Source organism: Lepisosteus platostomus, chromosome 4 (genome assembly GCF_059453375.1).
Source record: "Lepisosteus platostomus isolate fLepPlt1 chromosome 4, fLepPlt1.hap1, whole genome shotgun sequence".
Lineage (NCBI taxonomy): Eukaryota > Metazoa > Chordata > Actinopteri > Semionotiformes > Lepisosteidae > Lepisosteus > Lepisosteus platostomus.
Window position 1 is genome coordinate 49,068,379 of NC_142614.1, and position 23,770 is coordinate 49,092,148.

General features: G+C 34.7%; 1 protein-coding gene across 2 annotated transcripts in view; it reads right to left on the reverse strand.

Annotated features, from left to right (window-relative positions):
- Positions 1-514: 514 nt before the first annotated feature.
- Positions 515-23,770, reverse strand: part of LOC148673355 (3',5'-cyclic-AMP phosphodiesterase 4D-like) — a 141,537-nt gene continuing 118,281 nt past the window's right edge. The window contains exon 4 of one of the 2 annotated variants that reach the window (XM_088629747.1): positions 515-1,708. In XM_088629747.1, coding sequence (XP_088485873.1) covers positions 1,663-1,708 — 46 coding nt within the window. In that variant the 3' untranslated portion in view covers positions 515-1,662. Of the gene's footprint in view, positions 1,709-11,203; positions 11,265-23,770 lie in introns of those variants that run through there. The other variant, XM_088629748.1, reaches the window with a different exon arrangement.

Here is a 23,770-nt window from a genome sequence, read left to right on the forward strand (position 1 = left end):
TTTGTTTTTAATTGCAAGTCATTTCCTCAGGCCCCCGTGTATTGCTGTTAATATTGAAGACGTACCTCATACTGACTTGGCCAATACCTTTCTTTTGAATACCAGAATCAAATACCCCTGACATTTTCTCAGTTCCCCTTTGTCTGTCTCCACAGAACATTCCCATCAGACCCAGAGTATGTCAGGATGTTCTCCTTTGTACTGCCTCTACAGCAACTGTACGTGTTTTGTAGAATGGTGACCAAAACTGAACACAGTTATCCTAATGAAGTCTAATAAATTCATTGCACAATTTTAACATGATTTCCCTTTAAGTTCAACAGTCTTTTACAATAAATCCCATATACTGTACCCACACACAGTCTATCTGAAATATGTATTAAATAGCTTAGAACTTTCTTTCTGTATGTGGGAGATGGTATAAAAACATAGCTCTGGGTTTTTTAAAAACTGAAAGCATGCATGCTGTAAAGACTCCCGTTCCAGTAAAATGCAAGAATGACTCTAAGAAACATTCTTTTGTATTCTGATTCTTTATGACACTTTGAAGAGAGGGTAAACTGATACAGATAGTCAGTGAATTATGGGTATCAGCACTATTTAGCTCTTCATCTATTGACAATGTAACAGGAAACTGAACTTTCCTATAACTTCACATTTTCTCTTTTTAAATGTGCAGTATAAAATTAGCCATAGACAGCTGTTTCATTGGGGCTCATCTGCATGACACATTGTCATTTGTAATGTTTTTCAAATCTAGCCGTATTAAAGTGCTGGAATGTTAGGAAAAACAAGATACAGAGCATACTGAGAGGCATTAAAACAACATATAATAGCATAACAGTACTGGAACCCATAGCATTTGTGTTATTATTAATGCCTTCTAACAGAGACAATATAGATTATGTACAGTATATATTATGTTTCTGGTATGTCCACATTTAACAGGTGGTTTAAAAATAACATGAAAATGCAGACACATTTTGCTGAGATGATTTCTTTTGTTGTATAGCATTATAGTTTATTACTTAATTAAGTTTATTAAGACTTGATGTGTTAGGAAAAAAAGCTATAAGAATGGTAGGAAGAAGGAATCACAAAACTCAGTAATGCATGGGCTTTGGAATTAAAAGCAATGGTCTGGGTAGCAGCTTAAAAAGCTGGGGTGTTTTGGAGTGTTTTGAAAGAGTTGCAGGGATATGTTACTGTAAACAGTGTTATGAACTTCATTATTCCAGAAAAATGAACTTCAACATAGAGTTCCTGTCAAGGTGCAACTACAGTATATTAGATAAAGAGTGTTTATTCTTCTGTGTGTGCACTGATGAATGTGATGGAATCCCAAGGGCACAATATTAATCTGTAGCATAAATGGATTCAAATAGAAAGTAATGTTATATTTGTTACAATGATGTAATGAGGTATTTTAAAGCTGGAACGGTGTGTTGTTTACTCATAACACCTTGAACGACTGATAGTTTTAATTACATTATTTAATCTAAGACGTCCAACGTCTATATATTTAACATGTGATTCATTATTCTGTGAGGCAGTTAAGTTCAGCTTAACTTTAAAATCCACCTTACCAATTCTCCTCTGCCACCAGCCTCAGTCAGAAATAATGAAATAAAAAATAGACAGTGCAGTTCTGAGTTCAGTTTTTTAGTCACTGTCATTATTCATGGTCCCTGGATACAACCGTGGTAGCCTACAGTAAAAAGACACAGGGAATATGAAGAGTGTTATTAAAATTGTTTTCCATCTGATTGCAGATTGACAGGGGGACTGTTTATTACATATTCCACCTCATACATTATGATTTGATTGAAAGGCCCAGCTAACAATTTCAATTTAAATATGTTAACTTCTTCTTAGTAATATAATATTCTTTCTCCTCTCAATCATAAATCAATGCACACATCACAACATGATGTTACAAAATTAACCTTTTATTGCCTAATTTCATTGCACCCATGTGCAATGGTTTTCCATCTGTTTTGTAAGATCAGAAAATCATTAATTCATGCAAATTAATTATTAAATCAAATTAATAATTAAGATGAATATTAACACAATAGATACATCAGATGTATTTAACATTCTTTTAACATATTTCTTTGTATGTAATGTCATAAGATACTTTAATATAATGGAACCCCAAACTGCTTACGTGGAAATAAACCAAAAGGGATTTTGTTTATCCACATTATCTGCCTATGGTACAGTAGATCATGGCAGGCCAAGCTATCATTTGGAGCTAACTCTAAATGCATTTAAATATATCCTGAAATGATATTTAGAGATATCGCTAAAGGATAATTTGGCTTGCCATAGCAAATCTTTCTGCATCTGATTACTCAGCCAATTAAATATATCATTCATCTTAATCAGACATGACCCAGTTCTTCAAACCCCTTTTTATGAAAACAGTTTCAGTTCATACATTAGGACAGTGTAGTACACTTTCTAAACATTGAGCTCTGCCAGTTGTCCTTCAGGCAAAGGTTGTGAGCAGGACACTTTGCCTTTAAATGAGCCATGTGCAGGAAAAAAGCATTATAGGAAAAACTTTTACTCGATGAGCTCTGCCAGGCTTCATCTTAATCAAATGCTTCTTTCAACCATTATGAAGAAAACACTGAACTATAAGACATTATAGTACTTGACTGCATTCACTTTATCTTCATAGTCAATATTTCCCACAGTCGTTGTTCATGTATTATCTTCTCTATTTGATAGTAGTTTTTCACAACCTGCTTCATTTCTGACACACTGACAGTGGATAGAACCGATCTTATGATATTTTGGAAGCAAATAAAAGAATGGACAGACAGAAAACAAAATAAATACAAATTGACTCCAGTGGGGATTGTTTTCTAATTGCAGATATTCTCTTCTGACATAAATCTGTTTAGGCCATATATTTTAGATAAATATAAAAAATGAGTAAAGATTAATCCAGACGGCAGCAGAACTAATGATCTATATTAGAAATAATTTTGTTACTAGCACACGTCTGCGTCTGCTTGTTATTTTTTCCAAAACAAATTTCTATTAGGTTTTTGAGTACAAAACAAGTATAACTACATGATGTAATTTAAATACATTTAAACCCAAATGAACCTTTTTAGAATGAAGGGAATACTGCAAAAAACTGCTGCAACAGTAGCAACATAATACATTGTTCCATTCTGGTGTATATTGTATGGTATTATATATGTAAGTATATTAAGTACCATTTATCAGATCTTATTTTAATTATATACATTAATCTAAATTATAAAATGATATATATTTAAAAATTAAAATGTATACCTTAAAAACCTCAAGTGAACTTATAGAAAAACACCTTTCTAAATTTATTTAATAACTTTCTTTCATTGTCTTCTTTTATGTTCATGTTTTTTAACTGATACTTTTAATGCTAATTACTTTTTATTACAAATCATTGGACTTGTAGTCAGCTATAAAAGATCCAAAAACTACACAGAATGAAAATAAAACACAAAATTCCTTTGTATTACCCTGAAATCCTGTCCTAGGGTTGTATTTAAAGAGGAAATGTATTCTTCATTCACAATTACAAACAATATGAAAATAAGTTGAATATGAAAGCGCTAGACAACATCTTAAATAATGTCAATTCCCATTGTTTTCTGTGAACCTACAGTAGGCATTTAAACACCAAACTGCCTTTACAGCAGCAATGTACTGTATAGCAACACTGAAGATTATGCAATCAAAATCGTATTTTGTCAACAGAATGTAAAGGGACATATTCATGTGATCAAAAGTTGTGATGTTGTCATTAGGAATTTCCAGACTTTCATGTAGAACAAAGGATTTAAGATCAATGTGTGTCTTATAAACGATCACGTGGACCCTTGAAAACTGGAATATCACAGAGATAGTCAAGACCTTCCTCCAAGAGGTATCATGTGTTTTTGTCCATCAGTTGAAACTATTCTAAAATACTTTTTGTTTCACTACTTTGTATCCAAGCTGTTATTTGCTGCAAGCTGACCTTATAGTACACTATATTTTTTTTCTGATGTTCAGTCAACTTGGCATTTCAAACTGTAAATAATAAGACAACATCATTAATGGAAAATGGTAACTATACAGTATATACTATAATTCTACATGTATAATTCATATGATCATCACAATTAAAATATATAGAAAATAATATTGTCAAAAATTATCTTGATCGCATTCAAAAACAATCAAGTGCAAATACCTCCTACCAATGTTGCTTTCAATTGTATGGTTGAAATGGTTAAGACAGGGTTAAAAAATTGCTTAAGTCTGAGACAATGCTTTTCACAAATCAGATGGGTGTTAAGAGAACAAATAAATGTTAGAAGCAAGGCAGTCTCCCATGTATTTTCATTAAGCTCTTCTGGAATCTATTAGAACATAAAACATAAGAAAGATTACAAATGAGAGGTGGCCATTTGGCCCATCTACTGTATCTTATTTGGTAGATAATAGCTAATTGATCCAAGGATCTCTTCCAGCTGCTTCATAAAAGACATCAGGGTATTGGTTTTTGTCAGCACCGCTGTGTAAAACTATAATTTGAAATGCATGATTCAAATTCAAAAGATTAGTACTGGTTGTTTTTTTTTAAAAGAAAAACGCAACCTTGCATTTCATATATTGAGAATAGAGGTCAGAGCTTGATGTGTCACATTTTAATAATAATAATAATAATAATAATAATAATAATAATAATAATAATAATAATAATAATAATAATAATACTCAAAGCACTTACACAACCACCAATGTGTGGCCCCTCCTGGATGATGTATTGGCAGCCATAGTGCACATAGTACTCACCACACATCAGCTATCAGTGGGGGGGGGGGGAGAATATAGAGGGATTATTAGGAGGCCATAATTGGTAAAGGCCAGAGGAAAAGTTGGCCAGGATGCCAGGGTAACACACCTACTCTTTTTGAGAAACACCCTGGGATTTTGGGATAATGTCCACAGAGAGGCAGGACCTTGGTTTTACAGTACATCTCATCCAAAACACAGTGCCTTTTTAAAGTATAGTGTCCCAGCACTATACTGGGGCATTAGGATCCACACAGACCACAGGGTGAGTGCCCCTTCTTGCCCCTCTAATTTCTCTTCCAGCAGCAACCTTAGTTTTCCCTGGAGTTCTCTCATCCAGGTACAGACCAGGGTCACACGTGCTTAGCTTCAGTGGGTTGCCAGTTGCGAGTTGCAGGATGGCATGGCTGCTGGCTGTTTTGGTCTGAACCACTGTTTATCTAGTGTAAATGAAATTTAAACGAAACCACACTTCCTAATTTTAAGCACAGAAGTGAATGAGATTGTTGTATTTAAGCACATCGAGTCAGAGGAACATACTGTGTTGCTGTTGTTTTAATCAATGTTTTTTTAAACTTCTAAGAGAACAATATTGAGTGTTAAGATGTACATGGAGTTACATGGCAGTAGAATAATCACCATATCCTCCTGGCTGTCATGCAAAGGAGTTGAAAAGTTATTTGTGCTTCATGCTGTGTACTATTTTAAAAAGCATATCATCCATAACACTTCAACAATCAGTGCATGTCTATACCTTGTGAAACACACAGTCGTCTTCAGCTTCTAAAGATTTAGAAATCATCTACCATTGTAATGACGTTTACTGTATAGGAATATTCTATACTTCTACTGTCATCATGATTCTTAATCATCATCTTAGTCTTTGTTTTAAAAATGTATCTTAATGGTCTTAATTTATTAAAACATAGTGGTGTCACAGTTATTTCTAGTTTAGTGTTATCTCTATTTTTATTTCTATTCTTGTCTATGTTTTTAGTTTTCCAGTTGTCTTTGCAGTTTTTGCTGTCATTTAACTTAACTTTCATTCATGAAAGAGTTCAGTTTGAGCTTGGTTTGCTTAAAAATATTCACCTATTCATGTAGCATTTCTAATTAAAAAAAACTAACTGTAATTGAATAAAATGGATACTCATTAGAAGTGCTATACATATAAACATATTTTTAGGTGACAACTTTAGTTGTTTTTAAATGTTTTTATTTTATCTTTTTTTTTTATTTACAGTACATGTGCTGTTTTATTTCCTACACTGATGTCTGGTATTTGTTTAAACTTGTTTTTTTTAAACTGCAGGACTGTGTATGCCATGGAAGTTTAAAGGATGTAACCCTCTAGTATGTACTCTGTACTTACAGGTCTCACCTGAAGAGGTGATGTCTTTATACTTATGTCATTTTTAGAATCTGACTCTGCATCTTGATTCCTTCTTAGTCACCCTTGGTTCAGCCAGTATTGTGATTGTGGGCTTTTTACTTTTTTGGATTTTAGAAATTGTTGAAAGTTACAACAGCTATTTTACTTTACAAATTTCAATAATACAATCTACGAGAAGGAACAAGTGGATAGGAGAATGTATGAGTCTTGTTAACTGGAATATCAAGCACTTTGGTTAAGCATAACATGTTTTATCTAAAAATAATTAAACAATGCAGGTCTACGAAAGACTTACAGTACCCCTGCAACTCATATCACTTCTTAATTGCAGAGAGGGAGGAGGTGAGCAGTTGTTTTATTCTACATTTCATACAAAATCCAGTGGAACTGTGATTTTAATTCACAAGACAACACACTTATTTCTTTGTGTACTCCTTTTTGTAGGATACACTGCAAAATAGCCAGAGAAAGACTTTTATGATCTTCCTCCAGTTACAGCCATCACCTGTTCTCCAGATTGGCATAACTGTCAGTTAATTTCTGATTTTCTGACTTCTGTACCTGATTAGTACACAAACCTTCTGGTTTTGGGTGGGGATTTCATTGGCATTTTGTCTCCCACGTCATCAGAAATCTCCTATCATTCAAAATGCTATTGAAGAATTCTGTGAGTCCTGAGTGGTTCTGATGTCTATCATTTTCTTCTACTCCTCTTTTCTTAATAAAATGCATAAATATTGCTGTCCTTAAGATTATTTTTCTGTGCAGTAAATTACAGAATATTGATTTCTGATCTTATTTCTCTGTTTTAAAACTTAATTCCCAATGTTTTCTTCCAAATGTAAATTATTGCCCCAATTAACACAGCTAAATGAGCCCCTCTTTCTGGATGAGGCTTCTGACACAATCCACTCAATACATAGGAGTAAACCTCCCGGTTTGGATGACTAGTTGACTTCTATGTTGCTGTCCCATATTCCCATATATTCCTATTTTCATTGATTTCTCTAATTTTTCTCTCTGCCACCTACAGTACAAGCTTCTTTCATCCTCTTGATTAAAAATAACTAACTCACACTCGATTGTGGTTTTTACCACCTGTAAGAAATCTGCTCATTATGGCTAGTGCGGATCAAACTGGATCAATTTAAAACAAGCACATCTGTTCAATATTGCTGTATGTCTTTGTATTTGCTGAACCTTTCCCCTTATCTTGTTACTTGAGGCAAAACGTGCCTTGATTTTATAATCTGGTCTAATCCTGATGGCAAAACACTTGTTTTAATTTTTAAAACAGACTAAATCCAGCTCCAGTTCAATCATTAAGCCAGCCTTCACAGAGGATCAGTAGAGAAAAAGAGGATAAAAAGAGCACACAGAAACAGAGAGCAAAGAAAGGCATGAACAAATACGACAGAAAGGAGAAAATGAGAAACTGACTTTTCACATCCTTCCTGGGTTGTGTAAGACTTGACATATGTTAATACAATTAAAGGTTTATCCCATGCTGAAAAGAGAAGAAAGAAACACAACGTTCCAGCTGTGGAACCACCCAAAGAAGACTCCTCAGCCGAAACGTTGTGTTTCCTTTCTTCTCTTTTCAGTATGGAATAAACCTTTACTTGTTCCTTTGCAGCTTATTTATGATGCCATATCTACAGTACCTACAGTAAGAGAACTACTATACTGTATGTTAATACAGCTTTACAGTTGTATGCAAAAGTTTTTCTATTTTATTTTTTTACAATCTGTTAAATTCAGCAAATAAATAGTAACTGTGCATTAAAATCTGCAGAAATATGTCAAGTTTTAGTTTGTTCGCTGCAGAGGTCGTATTAACTTCTTTTCACTTAGAAAATCAACAAAATGTAATTTGGCCAGGGGTGCCCAAACTTTTGCATGAAACTGTATATAAAAACCAAAGGTCTGATAATACAATTTTCAACTTATAAAAAGTACTGTATATGATGATGTTAACAACTATTGTGGTAAATAGCGCAGTGAGTGTAATGCAGGCACCAACAGTATCCACCAGGGCTCCTTGTTATGCTTCTCACAGGCGTGTGGCTTCCTCAGCATATTGTCACGGACGTCCAAAAGGGACTAACCGTGGGGAGTAGGAGAGCGGGAAAAAGACCCATATGCGTAGCGGCGAGACGGGAAAAAGGCCCGGGCTCATTAGTGCAAAGAGTTCAGGAATGCCGTATAGAAACCTATGCCCTCAGGGAGCGGACTTGGGGCGCCCTGGTGCTAGGCGGGTCTCAGGACATCCGAAAGTCAATGCTGAGCGAGGACAGAGTGCAAGACCTGGAAATATATAGCCCAAGGGAAAGAGAGGGACCGGAAGGACAGCAGACCGGAAACCAGGGACAGGACAGGGAAGGAGTGCCCTCTGGCGGCAGGAGGCATGACACATATCTCTTGATCAGTTCTTCGTCTTTCTCTCACCGTTGTCTCATGTATCATTTGCAATTTTTTTACATATATGCTATATTTGGTGTTTATTCCAGTTAAAATGTTTTAAAATGTGTTTTTTTTCATTACTAATCATGAATAGTAATTCTCTATGTATACCAAAATACATAAACTTGGGTTGTGTAAAGACTTGCAGAACAGAAACTTTACAGAAGTTGCGTAGTGAGTGTTTCATCAAGGTTATTTGTGCACTAAAAGGGTTCAAAAGAGGCCTTAACAAAGGATCTGTGTTTTATATTTGTTGGAAATATTGATTTACTATCCAGTGAGCTAAAAGCAGAATTATGTGTTTAGGTATGCATCATTGTGAATAGAGAAGTCAGTTTGCATGTCTGCTGCATCTGTTTTAGAAAGAAATTCAGTCCTAACTGGGATCTTAAATTAGATAACACAGGTTCCTTTCCTCTTTTTTTCCAATACAGCATTTGTGCCATAATTACAGATAGAGTTCTATGTTTTCTCTGTCTGTAGAAGATGGGGGTCACAGATATGTAAATATCTGTACAAAATATTCAGATTTTGTGTGTCTTATTGTGTTTGTCACCTGGTTAATACATTATTACCATGCTGTGCAGCAAGTGAAACAAACAACATGCTGTGTGAGGCTCAACATTCTCTAATAACGGGGGGTGTAGAATTGTTTTTATTAATTTTATACTTGCATAGCAAACTGTTGTTAGAACTTGTTATTTGATATTGAGTTGATTTATACTTCTTATTAAGTAAGTTTGGCCCATTTTAGTCAATTATTCATACCACAATTTAGTTACAATATTATATGTTTTTTTGCTTGCTCCTGTAGAGATATTTGCTGGAAAATTAATGCTGAAAAAGCTCTTTGAATGGAGGACATAATATATTATACTCTCTAGAAATTAGATTTTGGTCCACCCTTTATTTCATGAGACAAAATCTTATATTTGAACAAAGGTGAATTCTACACTGAAAACTAGAAAAAAGAAACTTGATGCTTTGGCCTTTAAGCCTTCTGCACACCTGTTGCCAAATTATTGTGTTTCTCCTTTCATTTTTCAGTGTACAATTAACCTATACATGTTTTCTGCAGCCACTGCACACTGAAACAGCCACAGGAAAAGTAATGTATGTTTCTCCTCTTGCTGCAGCATATCCAAATAATATGAGTTCTAAGTACTTCCAGCTTTACTATTGACAGAATTGCTCCCACTTGCCTCTTTTGTTCACTACAGCTATTGAGTCTGTGCCTAGCACTTTGCATGGAAATCAGGATATCAAGGGAGGCATTACAATGGTTTGAAAGAAACATCCTTATGCTGGTGTACTCTTCTTAAATAGGATGTACTGTAGATGAGGACCTTTTCAGTTCAATGTCATCATTAAAACCTAGCCTACTCACACCTTACATCATAGCCTGCTGCAACCATGGCTGCTGGTGCTGCTGTACATGCCATTGTGTGTCTCTGTATTGGCCCACCAGGTAGATACATCTGTTTTGACCAAACTATCCTATTCTTCTCCCCACATGTCCGGATGATGCCCGAGCTGGGCACCATCTGAGATGGATGCTGCATCACTGCCTTGGATCCAAGAGGGACATCGTGGATATACAGTAGCTGTTGCCTAGGAGGATTTTGCTATTCTACAGAAATCTGCATGGAGTACTGACATACAGGAGACATGATGGATGGATTAATACCCTTATTTTTTTTTTTAATTGTATAATAGCATGCCCAAAGGGGTTGGGCAGCCAGTTGACCTTGGACCCCTAGAGGTTTTTTTTCTCCTTACTAAGAATTTTTTGGTTCTTCCATTGTCTTCTGGTCTTTTTAGTTCTGTATTCACAACGTGTATGGTCACTTGCTTTGTTAAGCACCTTGGGGCAACCTGGTTGTGAAAGGAACTATATAAAATAAATTGAATTGAATTGAACCAAAATGAAGGTGTACACAATTATCATAATCTCTGAAATCTTCTTGATTCATACAGAATCCAATTATTTTGCTTTGCTAGACATGCTGGCTAAATAGAATTTGCTCCAGTAAGTTATTGTGCACTGGAGCTCTGAACTAGGCAAATTTGAAAATTACATATTGGTCAATTTGCAAAATTGACAAATTAAACATCTAGAAATCCAATCCTAACTTTAATTTAGTTTAACTCTCTTATCTTATTGTAGGTAGATGCAAGTCATAGCTGTATCTCTCTCATTTACTTTTTATTGCATCTCCTTTTTTTGGTATTTTGTTTTTCTTTCTCTTATCACTTCTCGGTTTTCTTTTTCTTGGTTGTAGAACCCAGATGGATCTCACTGTTACTGTCACAAGGGGCAGATTGTTCATGCATAGAATGTGTTGTTATTTTTTTCCTCTTGGACTAGTAATGTCAATACATATTTTAAGTGATAGTAGGTTTATTTGCTTTATTAAGGTTTGTATACATTAGTCATGAATATATACAATAGAAATTTAAGTGCATACAGCTGGTGAAAATACAAAACGGAAACAGTTAAAGTGGGTATTGAGGCTTTTAATAACATTCTGGTAGTGTATCGATAATGCTTCCACCAATTTCACTGAAACACAAGAAAACAAGAGATGTATTGTTTGTAACAGCCTTGTCTGTAAAACTCTCTCTTTGTTGTCTCCAACTTCCAGATCAGAAATCAAAAACAGAAGAAAAGACTCATCTTAATGAATACCTAAACGGTAATACTACCAAAAACTGGAGTGCTGTATAATTCTGTATATAACTTCAGTTTTCACCCACATAATTGGATGTTTTGATGTACAATCTGCTGTATTTCAAACATGCAATATACAGTATTTACAGTGTGAGATCCATTCAGTTTACATTATTCTGCCAGTTGAACACAGACAAACATCATCAACAATAGCATAAAAATAATAAAAAATACTCAAAGACTTTTTGCATCAAAGTCTTGAGATGGTTTGTTTGATTCACAGTCAATTCATTAAGATACCATTAAACAATTCTAATTCTCTCTCCATTATTTCAGAAAAGGACAAATTAAGGAGGAGTCTGTTTTGATACCTATATTGTTTCTCTCTATGAAAACCATTAACATTTACAAGAAGTTGAAATAATTATTTTCAAAACAGGTTACAGTCATGCCTTGCTAATGGTAATAGGTGGCATTCTCAGGTGATTTCAAAGGAGTACTTTCAATACCCAGAATAAAAGCAATTCCAGCAATGACTCAACTAATTAAAGACAAATAACTGTCTTTATTCTACAGAAAGACATCACTGGCACTCAGCAGTAGACATTACCTTGGTAGATCAATAGCTTTTTATTATAATCAGGTGCTATATAGCACAAGCCACTTATAATCTAATGAGGTTACAAGAAAGGGGAAATCTCTGTTTTGGGGAACATGGAGTGTTAAGCTTAGATTGCCTTTCTAATTTCCAGTATTGATAAAAAATAATACTTCACAAAAATATTTTTTCAGAATAGTTGATGTAGCTTATGATCATAAATTAAGCAAGTTAATGAATAAAAACTGGCACACAATTATTAAAAGAGTTCAGTAAGGACAACTAAAACTCAACAGTTCTTCTTAGAGATGCATGCACAGATCAAGTCGATATTTAATTTTCTCTTTTCGTTGGTCTTTTCAGTGATGGAAATTAAATGTGACATTTACATTAGGCTGCCTTGGTGATGTACAGTATTTGTGAAAAATGAAATCTAATAAAATAATATTCCAGGAAGAAAACATATAAATATCTTTCAGAGAGTAAGATACGTATTACTGTACATAGAGTAATATGTTAGTGGGGAGGCATAGTGGCACAGTGGTTAACATTACTGGCTCTCAGCACTGGTGACTTGGGTTCAATTCTGGACTTGGGTGCTATGTGCATGGAAGTTTGTACAGTATGTTCTCCATGTCTTCTCGTGGGTCTGCTCTGAGTACTGTGGTTTCTTCCCATAGTTCAAAGTCCTACTGGTACAGTAGGTTAATTGTCTTCTGGCAAAATTGGCCCTGGTGTTATTGTGTGTATATTTGTGTGTGTGTGACCTGTGGTGGGTTGGTGTCCTATCCAGTGTGTATCGTGCTTTGTACCTGTTGCTTGTCGTGTTAGGCCCCGCAACCCTAAATTGGATAAAGCAGATAGAAAATGAATCTATGAATATGTTAGTGATCATAGCAAATCCAAGACAAAAGCATGTCTGTAAACAGTAAACAGAAGCTAATTGCTAAGATGGAAGAAACAAAGCACAGCTCCACAGCATAAGCTTGATCATTTGTTATGTTAAGTCAACTCAAAACCTTCTAGACCAGAGGCTATACAAAGGAAAGTCAGTGTTACATGTATTTATCTGCGTTTGTAAAATGTACTGCCTGTTAATTCTGGATTACATCATTTACTCAGCTTGCTATTTTTCATAAATATGATCTAATTAGGAATCTACCATTAGATTTCTTTTGTTACTTTTCTTGAATGTTGTTTATTCAGAACACAATAGAATTTTCAAAAACTTACTAAAAATATTCTTCAGAATGACCAATCACATCAAGACAAAAGCTTTTGGACAAAGTACAGTTTGATTTTTGTGACACAGGAAGAGCCAGGCAAACAAGGTTGACTGAAAGGTAAGAAGCATTTAAATCTGAAATATTTTTAGCACAACTTACATTTAATCCACCTACAGCCTGAAAACAGAAAAAAAAACTGTTGAAAACTGAATTGAAATAATGGGATACTGCTTTGCTTTTCATAATATTCAACTAACAACTTCTGAGAAGGAGCACTGTCTAAGAAGAGATCCAAGGCATACAGTATATGGAATGATTACTGTTTATAATTACTTCTAGTCAACCTTTTTGTTTCTACTGTATCTGTAAACGTCCAGACAGAGATATTGTTCTTTCTATCATAGATGAAAACATAACTCCTTGTGATTTTGTCATTTTATGGTACCCTATAGGAATATCTGTCCATGCATGTGATTTACTGTATGAATACAGTATATACTGTACTGCTCCTCAGAAAGATATTTCACTTCAACTGCTTCAGTAAATGTCTTGCTGATTAAATGAATGAACAAACGATATGTAATTTACAAATATTGTGTCCTTTCAAAATTCTGGGAATATCTGCAATATTATTAGTGTTACTGCCATTAAAATAAATACAAATGCCAAATAGGCTGATGAAACATTACTTTACCCAAAACTTGCTTTCTATATCTCATTTCATTCTGTACTTAACAGTGATATTAAGAACGTATGGTAGAAAAAGATACTGATGAAGCACTTGGTACATGCTGCAGTTAACAGTACAGTGAAGTACTTTCCAGGTGTAATTAACACAAATGGCAAGCTCGCTATCCTTTTGAGTGCTAAATGTAAGAACATTCCATAGCAACATTCTAATATTTGAGCCATCATAGCATGTGTTTTCAAACTTTATTCCCAATAAAATATGTCCATCCATCCATTCTCTAACTGCTCAATCCAATTCAGGGTCGTGAGGGAGCCAATGCCAATCCCAGCATGCAACAGGCACAAGGCAGGATACACCCTTGTTAGTACGCCGAGGCATATCAGGGCCGACATGCAGATACAAACATGCACACACTCACACCCAGGGCCAATTTTCCCAGAAACAAATTAATCTACCAGTATGTTTTTGGGCCTTTGGAGGAAACCAGAGCACCGGAGGAAACTCACGTGAGCAATAGCACAACATACAAACTCCAAGCAGAAAACACCCCAGTTCCAAACTCAAACCCTTGGACCCCTGCGCTGCAAGGCAGTCATACTAACCACTGCAACATCATGCCACCCTACAAAAGACAATTTACAAAATAAAAGAATGTATTTTTTCTTGTTATAGTTGCTGTGTAATTTCTATACTGAGCATCAAAATAAACTTTGCACTCTGTTTATATTTTTTTTTTTCAGAAAAATAAAGTAAAGGTATTTAGGATAAGTATATTTGACATCATGTTGTAAAATAATTCATGACTGACTGATGCACTTTTATGACTTTGCTGAAAAAACACTTTATTAGAATTGATTGAATATGAAGACTGTTAAAGATTCAGAAATAAAATCACAGAAAGGAACAAATATACCCTCCTTATCAATAGAACAATGCATTTGTGCCAATATTAAATTGGACCTAAGGCACCTCAGATACATTTGCCTGCAATGAAATAAACTCATAAACAATATGACATTGTTTGCACACACTTAATTGAATGTTTTGTTAAACATTGCATACTGTAGATGAAATTAACTGAACAACATGAAGAAAAAAGACAATATCGAAGAACACATTCAATATCCATATCTAAATTTATTCATCCCTGTACCAGGAGGATGGTTAATCCTGGCAAGGGTTGTGCAACAAATAATCTATCATAGAATCATAGACTGCAAGGAGAAATTGCACTCTACTCAAAACATAAGTCCATTACGGGACACATACATACAGTATGGATAATTAAGAGACAAATCTTAAATTATCCAGCATATCTTTGAAAGGTGGGAAGAAACTGAAGCACTCTGCAAGAGCCCACATACAGTAGACAGAGGGAGTACAGTAATAACTACCACCCTATGGTGCTGTCACCTAACCTTATCGAAACATACTTATTAGAATTATGGTTTACTTTTAGTAAGCTGAATCAATGATCTCCTTTCATTTTGAGTCTAAATCGCTGAAATACTTATTTCTTAGATGATTTTTTTCATTTGCAATTTGAACACACTCTATGATCAAAGGTAAGAAGCAATGTTATTTAAAACAATCATGTTAGTAATTATTACACACTCAGATCAGCTCTCGCATATTTTCAAGCAAAGAAACAGGTTCAGCAGAGTACAACCTTATCTTCAATTAGTACTTGTAGTTGTAAATAAACTAGGTAAGCCACAAGAGCCTTTGGCTATATCTCCACGTAGCTCAGGAAATGTAACTTTCTTTGTTAATGAGAATACCACATAGAATACGCAAATTATGCACTGCAAAAAGAATTGTGCATCAGCCGAGAATGTGCTGTGTCTAAAATGTCAGATGAAAAGCTGTTCTCTCTCAAACTAGCACTTCATATACACTGTGCCAATAACACCATATGCATCAGAGCAATTCAAGAGTATATTTATCTTAGACATCATGGTCTACCTGTTATTTACTGTATGCATTAATCTATCTTGGCATCTACTGCAGTCTAGGATGGCTCTTTTCTGCGATCATCTCACTTTTGGGTCTGGAAATGTTTGATGATGGCAGATCTAATCCAGGATGAACAGAGTCTGTTGCATTTTGTTGTAGTGGCAAGGCATATTTGTATACTAAGAATTAAGTGTTATCAAAGATTTTGAAATTTCTACTAATCTTTCTGTTGCCTTGACAAAGCAGCTTTGGCCTCCATGTAAAAGATTAGGAATGCAGCAGAGAGGTGCCTCTCTGATATAAAGCATATCCCGAGTGGTCCTTGCTCAGCTCCCTAAATAATAAATGACTTTCTGTCTGGCTCCCCTCAGTCTTGTATCTCCTTCTGGCCATGTCTATGGGTTAGAGGTCACTGTCTGATGAGCAAAAGGGTGAACAACCAATGAGGATGAGCAAAAGGATGAACAACCAATGAGGAACCTGCATGGTGGATATTATTCCTATGACATATTATACCACTATCATACCTGATGACATCCTAACCAATCGCTAATTGTGATATCCAGTTTAAATGGTAATGTGTGATTTCTTGGTTAGTTGGTTAGCTGTCTGGCTCTTTTATCTTTTCTCCTTCCATTAAACCTGACCATCTGACTTTACCCAAAAATATATGTTATGACTTTTGTTGGTGTTGTATCAATAAATTGTATGTTGTACTGTATATTTAGAATCCATGTGTAATACTGTAAATTATTTTTGACTGATTCCTAGCAGTCATCAAAGCACTCTCATACGGTAACTTACTTTTCCAATTTCTAATTGTTTCAGTAAATTAAAACCCCTCACATCACTACATCATGAATGTCTTACTAAGCAGAATGGATGGCCCTGAGATATAATGCTGAGCAGCAGACTCTGCCTCCATCTGAGCTGGCCCTTTTCACCACTGTTCATTAATGGTAGACATTGTCTACAGAGTGATATACTGAACAGCAGATTTGTGTCCGCCAAGCATACAAGGCTGACAAATATGATATTGATACACTCTTGCCAGAAGATTACTACTGTTTAAAAATGTGTAACCTGTGCAGGTATATAGATATGGACTGCTGTTAGTTATAATAATAGAAATGGATAACCTGTAGCTGATACTCTTTATTTAGCCTTATGTGCTCTGCTAGAAGCTTGAGTGTACAGTATGTACACTCAAGCTTGTTCAATCCATAATTAGAGAAAAATGGATGAAACTCAATTTCTTCCCACTAGGCAGAGTCAGTACAGTGCACTTATTTATCTTTCATGCTTGTGTGCAGGGTACAAGCTCTATTCATACGAATGAAGCAATTGAGTGTGACTCCAAAATACAGTAGACTCTGGATATGAAGGAGAAAATGCACAATCATGCATCACACAGTAGCATTTACCCAATATGAAATTTAAGCCATCTTCAATTCCTTGTAAATACATTTGTCTACGTTAACTACAGTAGAATGTGTAGAAGACCTTTACAGTATATTAATGATGCAGTGTTTAATTGATAATCCCTATTATTTCTTACATTTTGCCTATGTGCAGTATATACAGTGATATAAGCTATGATGTAAGAAATCAGCACATGAAAAAGACATATTTGCAGTTTTAAAAGGACACTTCACTGAAAGAAAACCTTTCATTTTTAGAATGAGTTATGGGTATGAATATTAAATTAATTCTCAACCAATAACAATAATTTCTTTTTGGTCTTTTAGTTTGCGCAAAGTCCAAGTTTGCAGCCACAGACAGTTGTTGAGCAGTTTGTTATAAATATTAAATATATACTGTATTTATGCAAAATGACAAAAGACATACAGATGCAGCCATTAAAAATGCGCGGGCGATACCGCATTATTTTCTGGTACGCTGTACGCAGTCTACCGCGAGTTACCGGTAAATACCGCTAGCAAAATAATAGTATCCGGAATTTCCGCAAGGTGGAGCTAATAAAGCTCAACCTCTCATGTTTGAGCTGTCGCCATCAAAGTCTTTAACGAAGATATTACTAATAGTATTAATAATGAATGACCTTGGACAAGCTGTAAGTGTAAACTCAAAGTCTTTGTAAAAGTAACACAGCATTTCGCAATCACGGATTTTTTTCCAATCATGCAAAGTACAGTAATTTTTGAGAATCGATTCACCATGCCTTTCACATGCTCATAAAAGAGATTGATTTAGGAACATAAACATATTACCTTATGCAAACTGTACTGTATACAGTATGTATATGTATATTTAATGTCTTAACTGTGCCCATTTAAGTATTGAATATTCATATGGAATTTTACCACTGAAGGGAAATCTTAGTAGCTGAGCATAAAAAGAATAGGAGCATACTGCAACGCGTGTGAAGGCCATAAACGATATTAATTTTGGAACATAAACATACAGTATATGGCTGGTCTCGGTACTTTAAAGAAAACATACACGAAACATGGTTTCATTATGACCAGAATCGGTCTTGAGATATTTTTAACTTGATTTACAGTATTTGAGAGGTATGTCTTAACACCGATACTACAGTGCGTAAATACTGCTCATGTATATGTTTCTAGGTTTATATTATGCATTTCATACGGTCAAATTACTTTTGAGCACCTAATAAGAAGCGCGAAACGGTATGCCCAGGGCGTTTTAGTTTCGTTTTGTGCTGGGACTCTGCTTTTAACAATGTCGCCGTGGATTGATTAGAGATATCAAGTACATACAAGTCATTTTTTAAATGTTGTAGTTCGTCTTGTAAAAATGTTACGAGTACATCATCTATCAACAATTACACAGGTTCTGTTTCCATATTGCGGATTTTGGTTACGTAATATTATTTTCTAGATTTCACGTTGTGAATATATGATTTGGGCAAACAGAACCGCAAAGAAGTACATTATGGGTTGTTGTTTTTTTTTGCAGTTTTATCTAGAACAAGCGATGCTTAAACCTTTGTCTGATTCTTGTGAAACTATCCACACAACAGTTACAGTACCTAGGAGTTGACTTCAGTGATGTCACTGATGGGATGTTTCTAAAAATCCATCCTCTGTAAAACGTCTTCTCTAGTTGTCCTGCATATGTATTCGCTAATGAAGCTGTGTGTTCTGAGCCTGGATCTCTACATTTCTGTATGAACCAGCTTAGAGGGCTAAAGACAGCTTGTGTTTAAATTGAGTGTAAGGTAATTTATGCTTCTAAAGTCATGGTCAGCATTTATTATTGTACTGTGCTGTAAACTTGTTCTGTGCCTAGTCACATTATTTTATAGCGTTTTTATAGCGTTATCAAATCTGGTGGCGCTGTGTGTTAGTTTCCTGACTCCCATGTCACATGGTCTGTTATTGAATCCCATGGAACTATGACTTTATTTTTTAACAAACATTTCTTTGAAAAAATGAAACGTTTCCCTTGGTCAGAGATTAAATAAAACCTCACTTGCACCAAACAAATTTATATTTCTAAATATCACAACAAGTCTTTTTAATAACAATGAATAGTCACCTATGCGTTACAAAATAAACATTTATATTGATTTGAATCGCGTTTTGATTTAAATCGTAAACGCGTGTTTAAATATATGTTTAAAGGCGATATACTGTATAAAAGCGCTGATTCTTATGGAGTGTGTTCCGCCGGGGATTCAAAAAATGTATTTTTTTAATCGCGTATCTAAGGAAAATTGCAGTATAACTTTGTTCATGCACAAACAGTGGCATGTTACACTATAATTTGGGTGTCTCCTCTTGCTAGAAAGCTCTAAATTGCATTTTGAGTGCGGTTTTTGACTTTTTCTAAATTCCAACCCATAAATAAAGCTGATAAAGCTTAGACTAACTGTATTCTAAACTATTACAACAGCACATTGGACAATGCAACGTAAATTGCAAAAATGCACTTGGAATCTGTCCAAGCCCTCCTACGAAAATTATTTAAACTGCGACACTGATCATTCATCTCTAAATAAACTTTATTTTATATACCGTTTTAAGCGAATAGGTAATTAGATTGCTCATAAACCTAATCGCTTTTTCTACATAAACACAGCGTGATTGCTCTCTGAAAATGCTTTTCCTTTATATTTAGGCTCAGATTTCAACTATAGATCGTATTATTATAAACTTTCTTGGAAAAATGTATTTTATGTAAACCATGTTTGCTATTAATTCATTTAGGGCTAAAATACGTTCATTGTCTTCCAATCAAGTCGAGTTGACATTGGAAGCTTGCCACTCCCGGACTGTTAAACCAACGCATTAGCATGTTAAAGCGATTTCATTGAGGAGCCTAGCTACCAGTTAACACTGTACTTCCTACTTTGAAAATACCTGTGAAACCGGTTGAATTCGTCACAGCCAGCACTCCGGCAGAGAGGGGGTTGTACTCGTTAATGTCCGATGACATACAAGTGGAAAGATTACAGATTTTAATCGTCTTTTTTCTGAACCAGGGAAAATCTGATCATGTTTCTCTATAACAATAATAAAAAACTTTATTTTACATTATTTTACATATCCCGCTTACACATCGCACGACTTTAATAAATCTATTCTTTATTAATACTAAATAAATAATACTAAAGATACTACAGCAAAGAGGTCACTTGATTTTTGGAATAATTCCAAATAGCACAATGATCCACTGGCATCCCTGAAGTCTGTTTAGTCCATAATCTTCCAAATACAATCACTAAGCAATTATAAGAATTATACCATCCTATTTCTTTGTGATGTCCTGTGAAAACTAAACCTATTTTTATAAGGCTTTTACTCAAAAGATTTCCAAACACACAAAGCATTTGTGAAGTACTATAGTATTTCTAAAGGTTACTGGGACAACATCAATCATTAAAGCTTAACAATAAAGTTTAGATTGCTGACTATGGACTAACTACATTAACTAACTGCAATGCAACAGTAGACATTTTACAAGTAAGAATATCTGGTTGAATTCTTGCATTTGTAGCCAATTTAATGCGAGAGATTTTAAGTTTTCCAATGCAGTTCACTATCATTATACACAAAAGCCAAACCATAAACTTTGAAGCTAGCAGACTTCAGGAAAACACCTGTTGGTGTTAAATGGTGAGGTTTTATTATAATCTAAGGTATGAAAACAAACTAGCTACATTTTTAACACACTTTATTAACACCACTTTTTTGTTGTATCCCAAGTGATTTGAAGCATTTCTGTTTTAATTGAACTTCTAGAGTTATTTCTCCAATGTTTAGGAGGATCCATTTATGTTGAGCTGTGAAACATGCGAAAAAGGGGATGGTTGTTAGGTCAGCTTCAGTTTTACATGTACAGTACACATTTGATTTAATTAAAATTAAGGTTTTTACTGTAAAGCACTTTCACAGCTCAACATAAATGGACCTTCTGGGGCACAGGCTTTAAAGGAGCTTTTTAAAAAAAACAGACTTTGCCTTTCCTGTTATAAGCTATTCTTTTAGCATATGACAAGCATGCCCTTATTATGGCGATATCCTCCTAAACATTGGAGAAATAACTCTAGAAGTTCAATTAAAACAGAAATGCTTCAAATCACTTGGGATACAACAAAAAAGTGGTGTTAATAAAGTGTGTTAAAAATGTAGCTAGTTTGTTTTCATACCTTAGATTATAATAAAACCTCACCATTTAACACCAACAGGTGTTTTCCTGAAGTCTGCTAGCTTCAAAGTTTATGGTTTGGCTTTTGTGTATAATGATAGTGAACTGCATTGGAAAACTTAAAATCTCTCGCATTAAATTGGCTACAAATGCAAGAATTCAACCAGATATTCTTACTTGTAAAATGTCTACTGTTGCATTGCAGTTAGTTAATGTAGTTAGTCCATAATCAGCAATCTAAACTTTATTGTTAAGCTTTAATGATTGATGTTGTCCCAGTAACCTTTAGAAATACTATAGTACTTCACAAATGCTTTGTATGTTTGGAAATCTTTTGAGTAAAAGCCTTATAAAAATAGGTTTAGTTTTCACAGGACATCACAAAGAAATAGGATGGTATAATTCTTATAATTGCTTAGTGATTGTATTTGGAAGATTATGGACTAAACAGACTTCAGGGATGCCAGTGGATCATTGTGCTATTTGGAATTATTCCAAAAATCAAGTGACCTCTTTGCTGTAGTATCTTTAGTATTATTTATTTAGTATTAATAAAGAATAGATTTATTAAAGTCGTGCGATGTGTAAGCGGGATATGTAAAATAATGTAAAATAAAGTTTTTTATTATTGTTATAGAGAAACATGATCAGATTTTCCCTGGTTCAGAAAAAAGACGATTAAAATCTGTAATCTTTCCACTTGTATGTCATCGGACATTAACGAGTACAACCCCCTCTCTGCCGGAGTGCTGGCTGTGACGAATTCAACCGGTTTCACAGGTATTTTCAAAGTAGGAAGTACAGTGTTAACTGGTAGCTAGGCTCCTCAATGAAATCGCTTTAACATGCTAATGCGTTGGTTTAACAGTCCGGGAGTGGCAAGCTTCCAATGTCAACTCGACTTGATTGGAAGACAATGAACGTATTTTAGCCCTAAATGAATTAATAGCAAACATGGTTTACATAAAATACATTTTTCCAAGAAAGTTTATAATAATACGATCTATAGTTGAAATCTGAGCCTAAATATAAAGGAAAAGCATTTTCAGAGAGCAATCACGCTGTGTTTATGTAGAAAAAGCGATTAGGTTTATGAGCAATCTAATTACCTATTCGCTTAAAACGGTATATAAAATAAAGTTTATTTAGAGATGAATGATCAGTGTCGCAGTTTAAATAATTTTCGTAGGAGGGCTTGGACAGATTCCAAGTGCATTTTTGCAATTTACGTTGCATTGTCCAATGTGCTGTTGTAATAGTTTAGAATACAGTTAGTCTAAGCTTTATCAGCTTTATTTATGGGTTGGAATTTAGAAAAAGTCAAAAACCGCACTCAAAATGCAATTTAGAGCTTTCTAGCAAGAGGAGACACCCAAATTATAGTGTAACATGCCACTGTTTGTGCATGAACAAAGTTATACTGCAATTTTCCTTAGATACGCGATTAAAAAAATACATTTTTTGAATCCCCGGCGGAACACACTCCATAAGAATCAGCGCTTTTATACAGTATATCGCCTTTAAACATATATTTAAACACGCGTTTACGATTTAAATCAAAACGCGATTCAAATCAATATAAATGTTTATTTTGTAACGCATAGGTGACTATTCATTGTTATTAAAAAGACTTGTTGTGATATTTAGAAATATAAATTTGTTTGGTGCAAGTGAGGTTTTATTTAATCTCTGACCAAGGGAAACGTTTCATTTTTTCAAAGAAATGTTTGTTAAAAAATAAAGTCATAGTTCCATGGGATTCAATAACAGACCATGTGACATGGGAGTCAGGAAACTAACACACAGCGCCACCAGATTTGATAACGCTATAAAAACGCTATAAAATAATGTGACTAGGCACAGAACAAGTTTACAGCACAGTACAATAATAAATGCTGACCATGACTTTAGAAGCATAAATTACCTTACACTCAATTTAAACACAAGCTGTCTTTAGCCCTCTAAGCTGGTTCATACAGAAATGTAGAGATCCAGGCTCAGAACACACAGCTTCATTAGCGAATACATATGCAGGACAACTAGAGAAGACGTTTTACAGAGGATGGATTTTTAGAAACATCCCATCAGTGACATCACTGAAGTCAACTCCTAGGTACTGTAACTGTTGTGTGGATAGTTTCACAAGAATCAGACAAAGGTTTAAGCATCGCTTGTTCTAGATAAAACTGCAAAAAAAAACAACAACCCATAATGTACTTCTTTGCGGTTCTGTTTGCCCAAATCATATATTCACAACGTGAAATCTAGAAAATAATATTACGTAACCAAA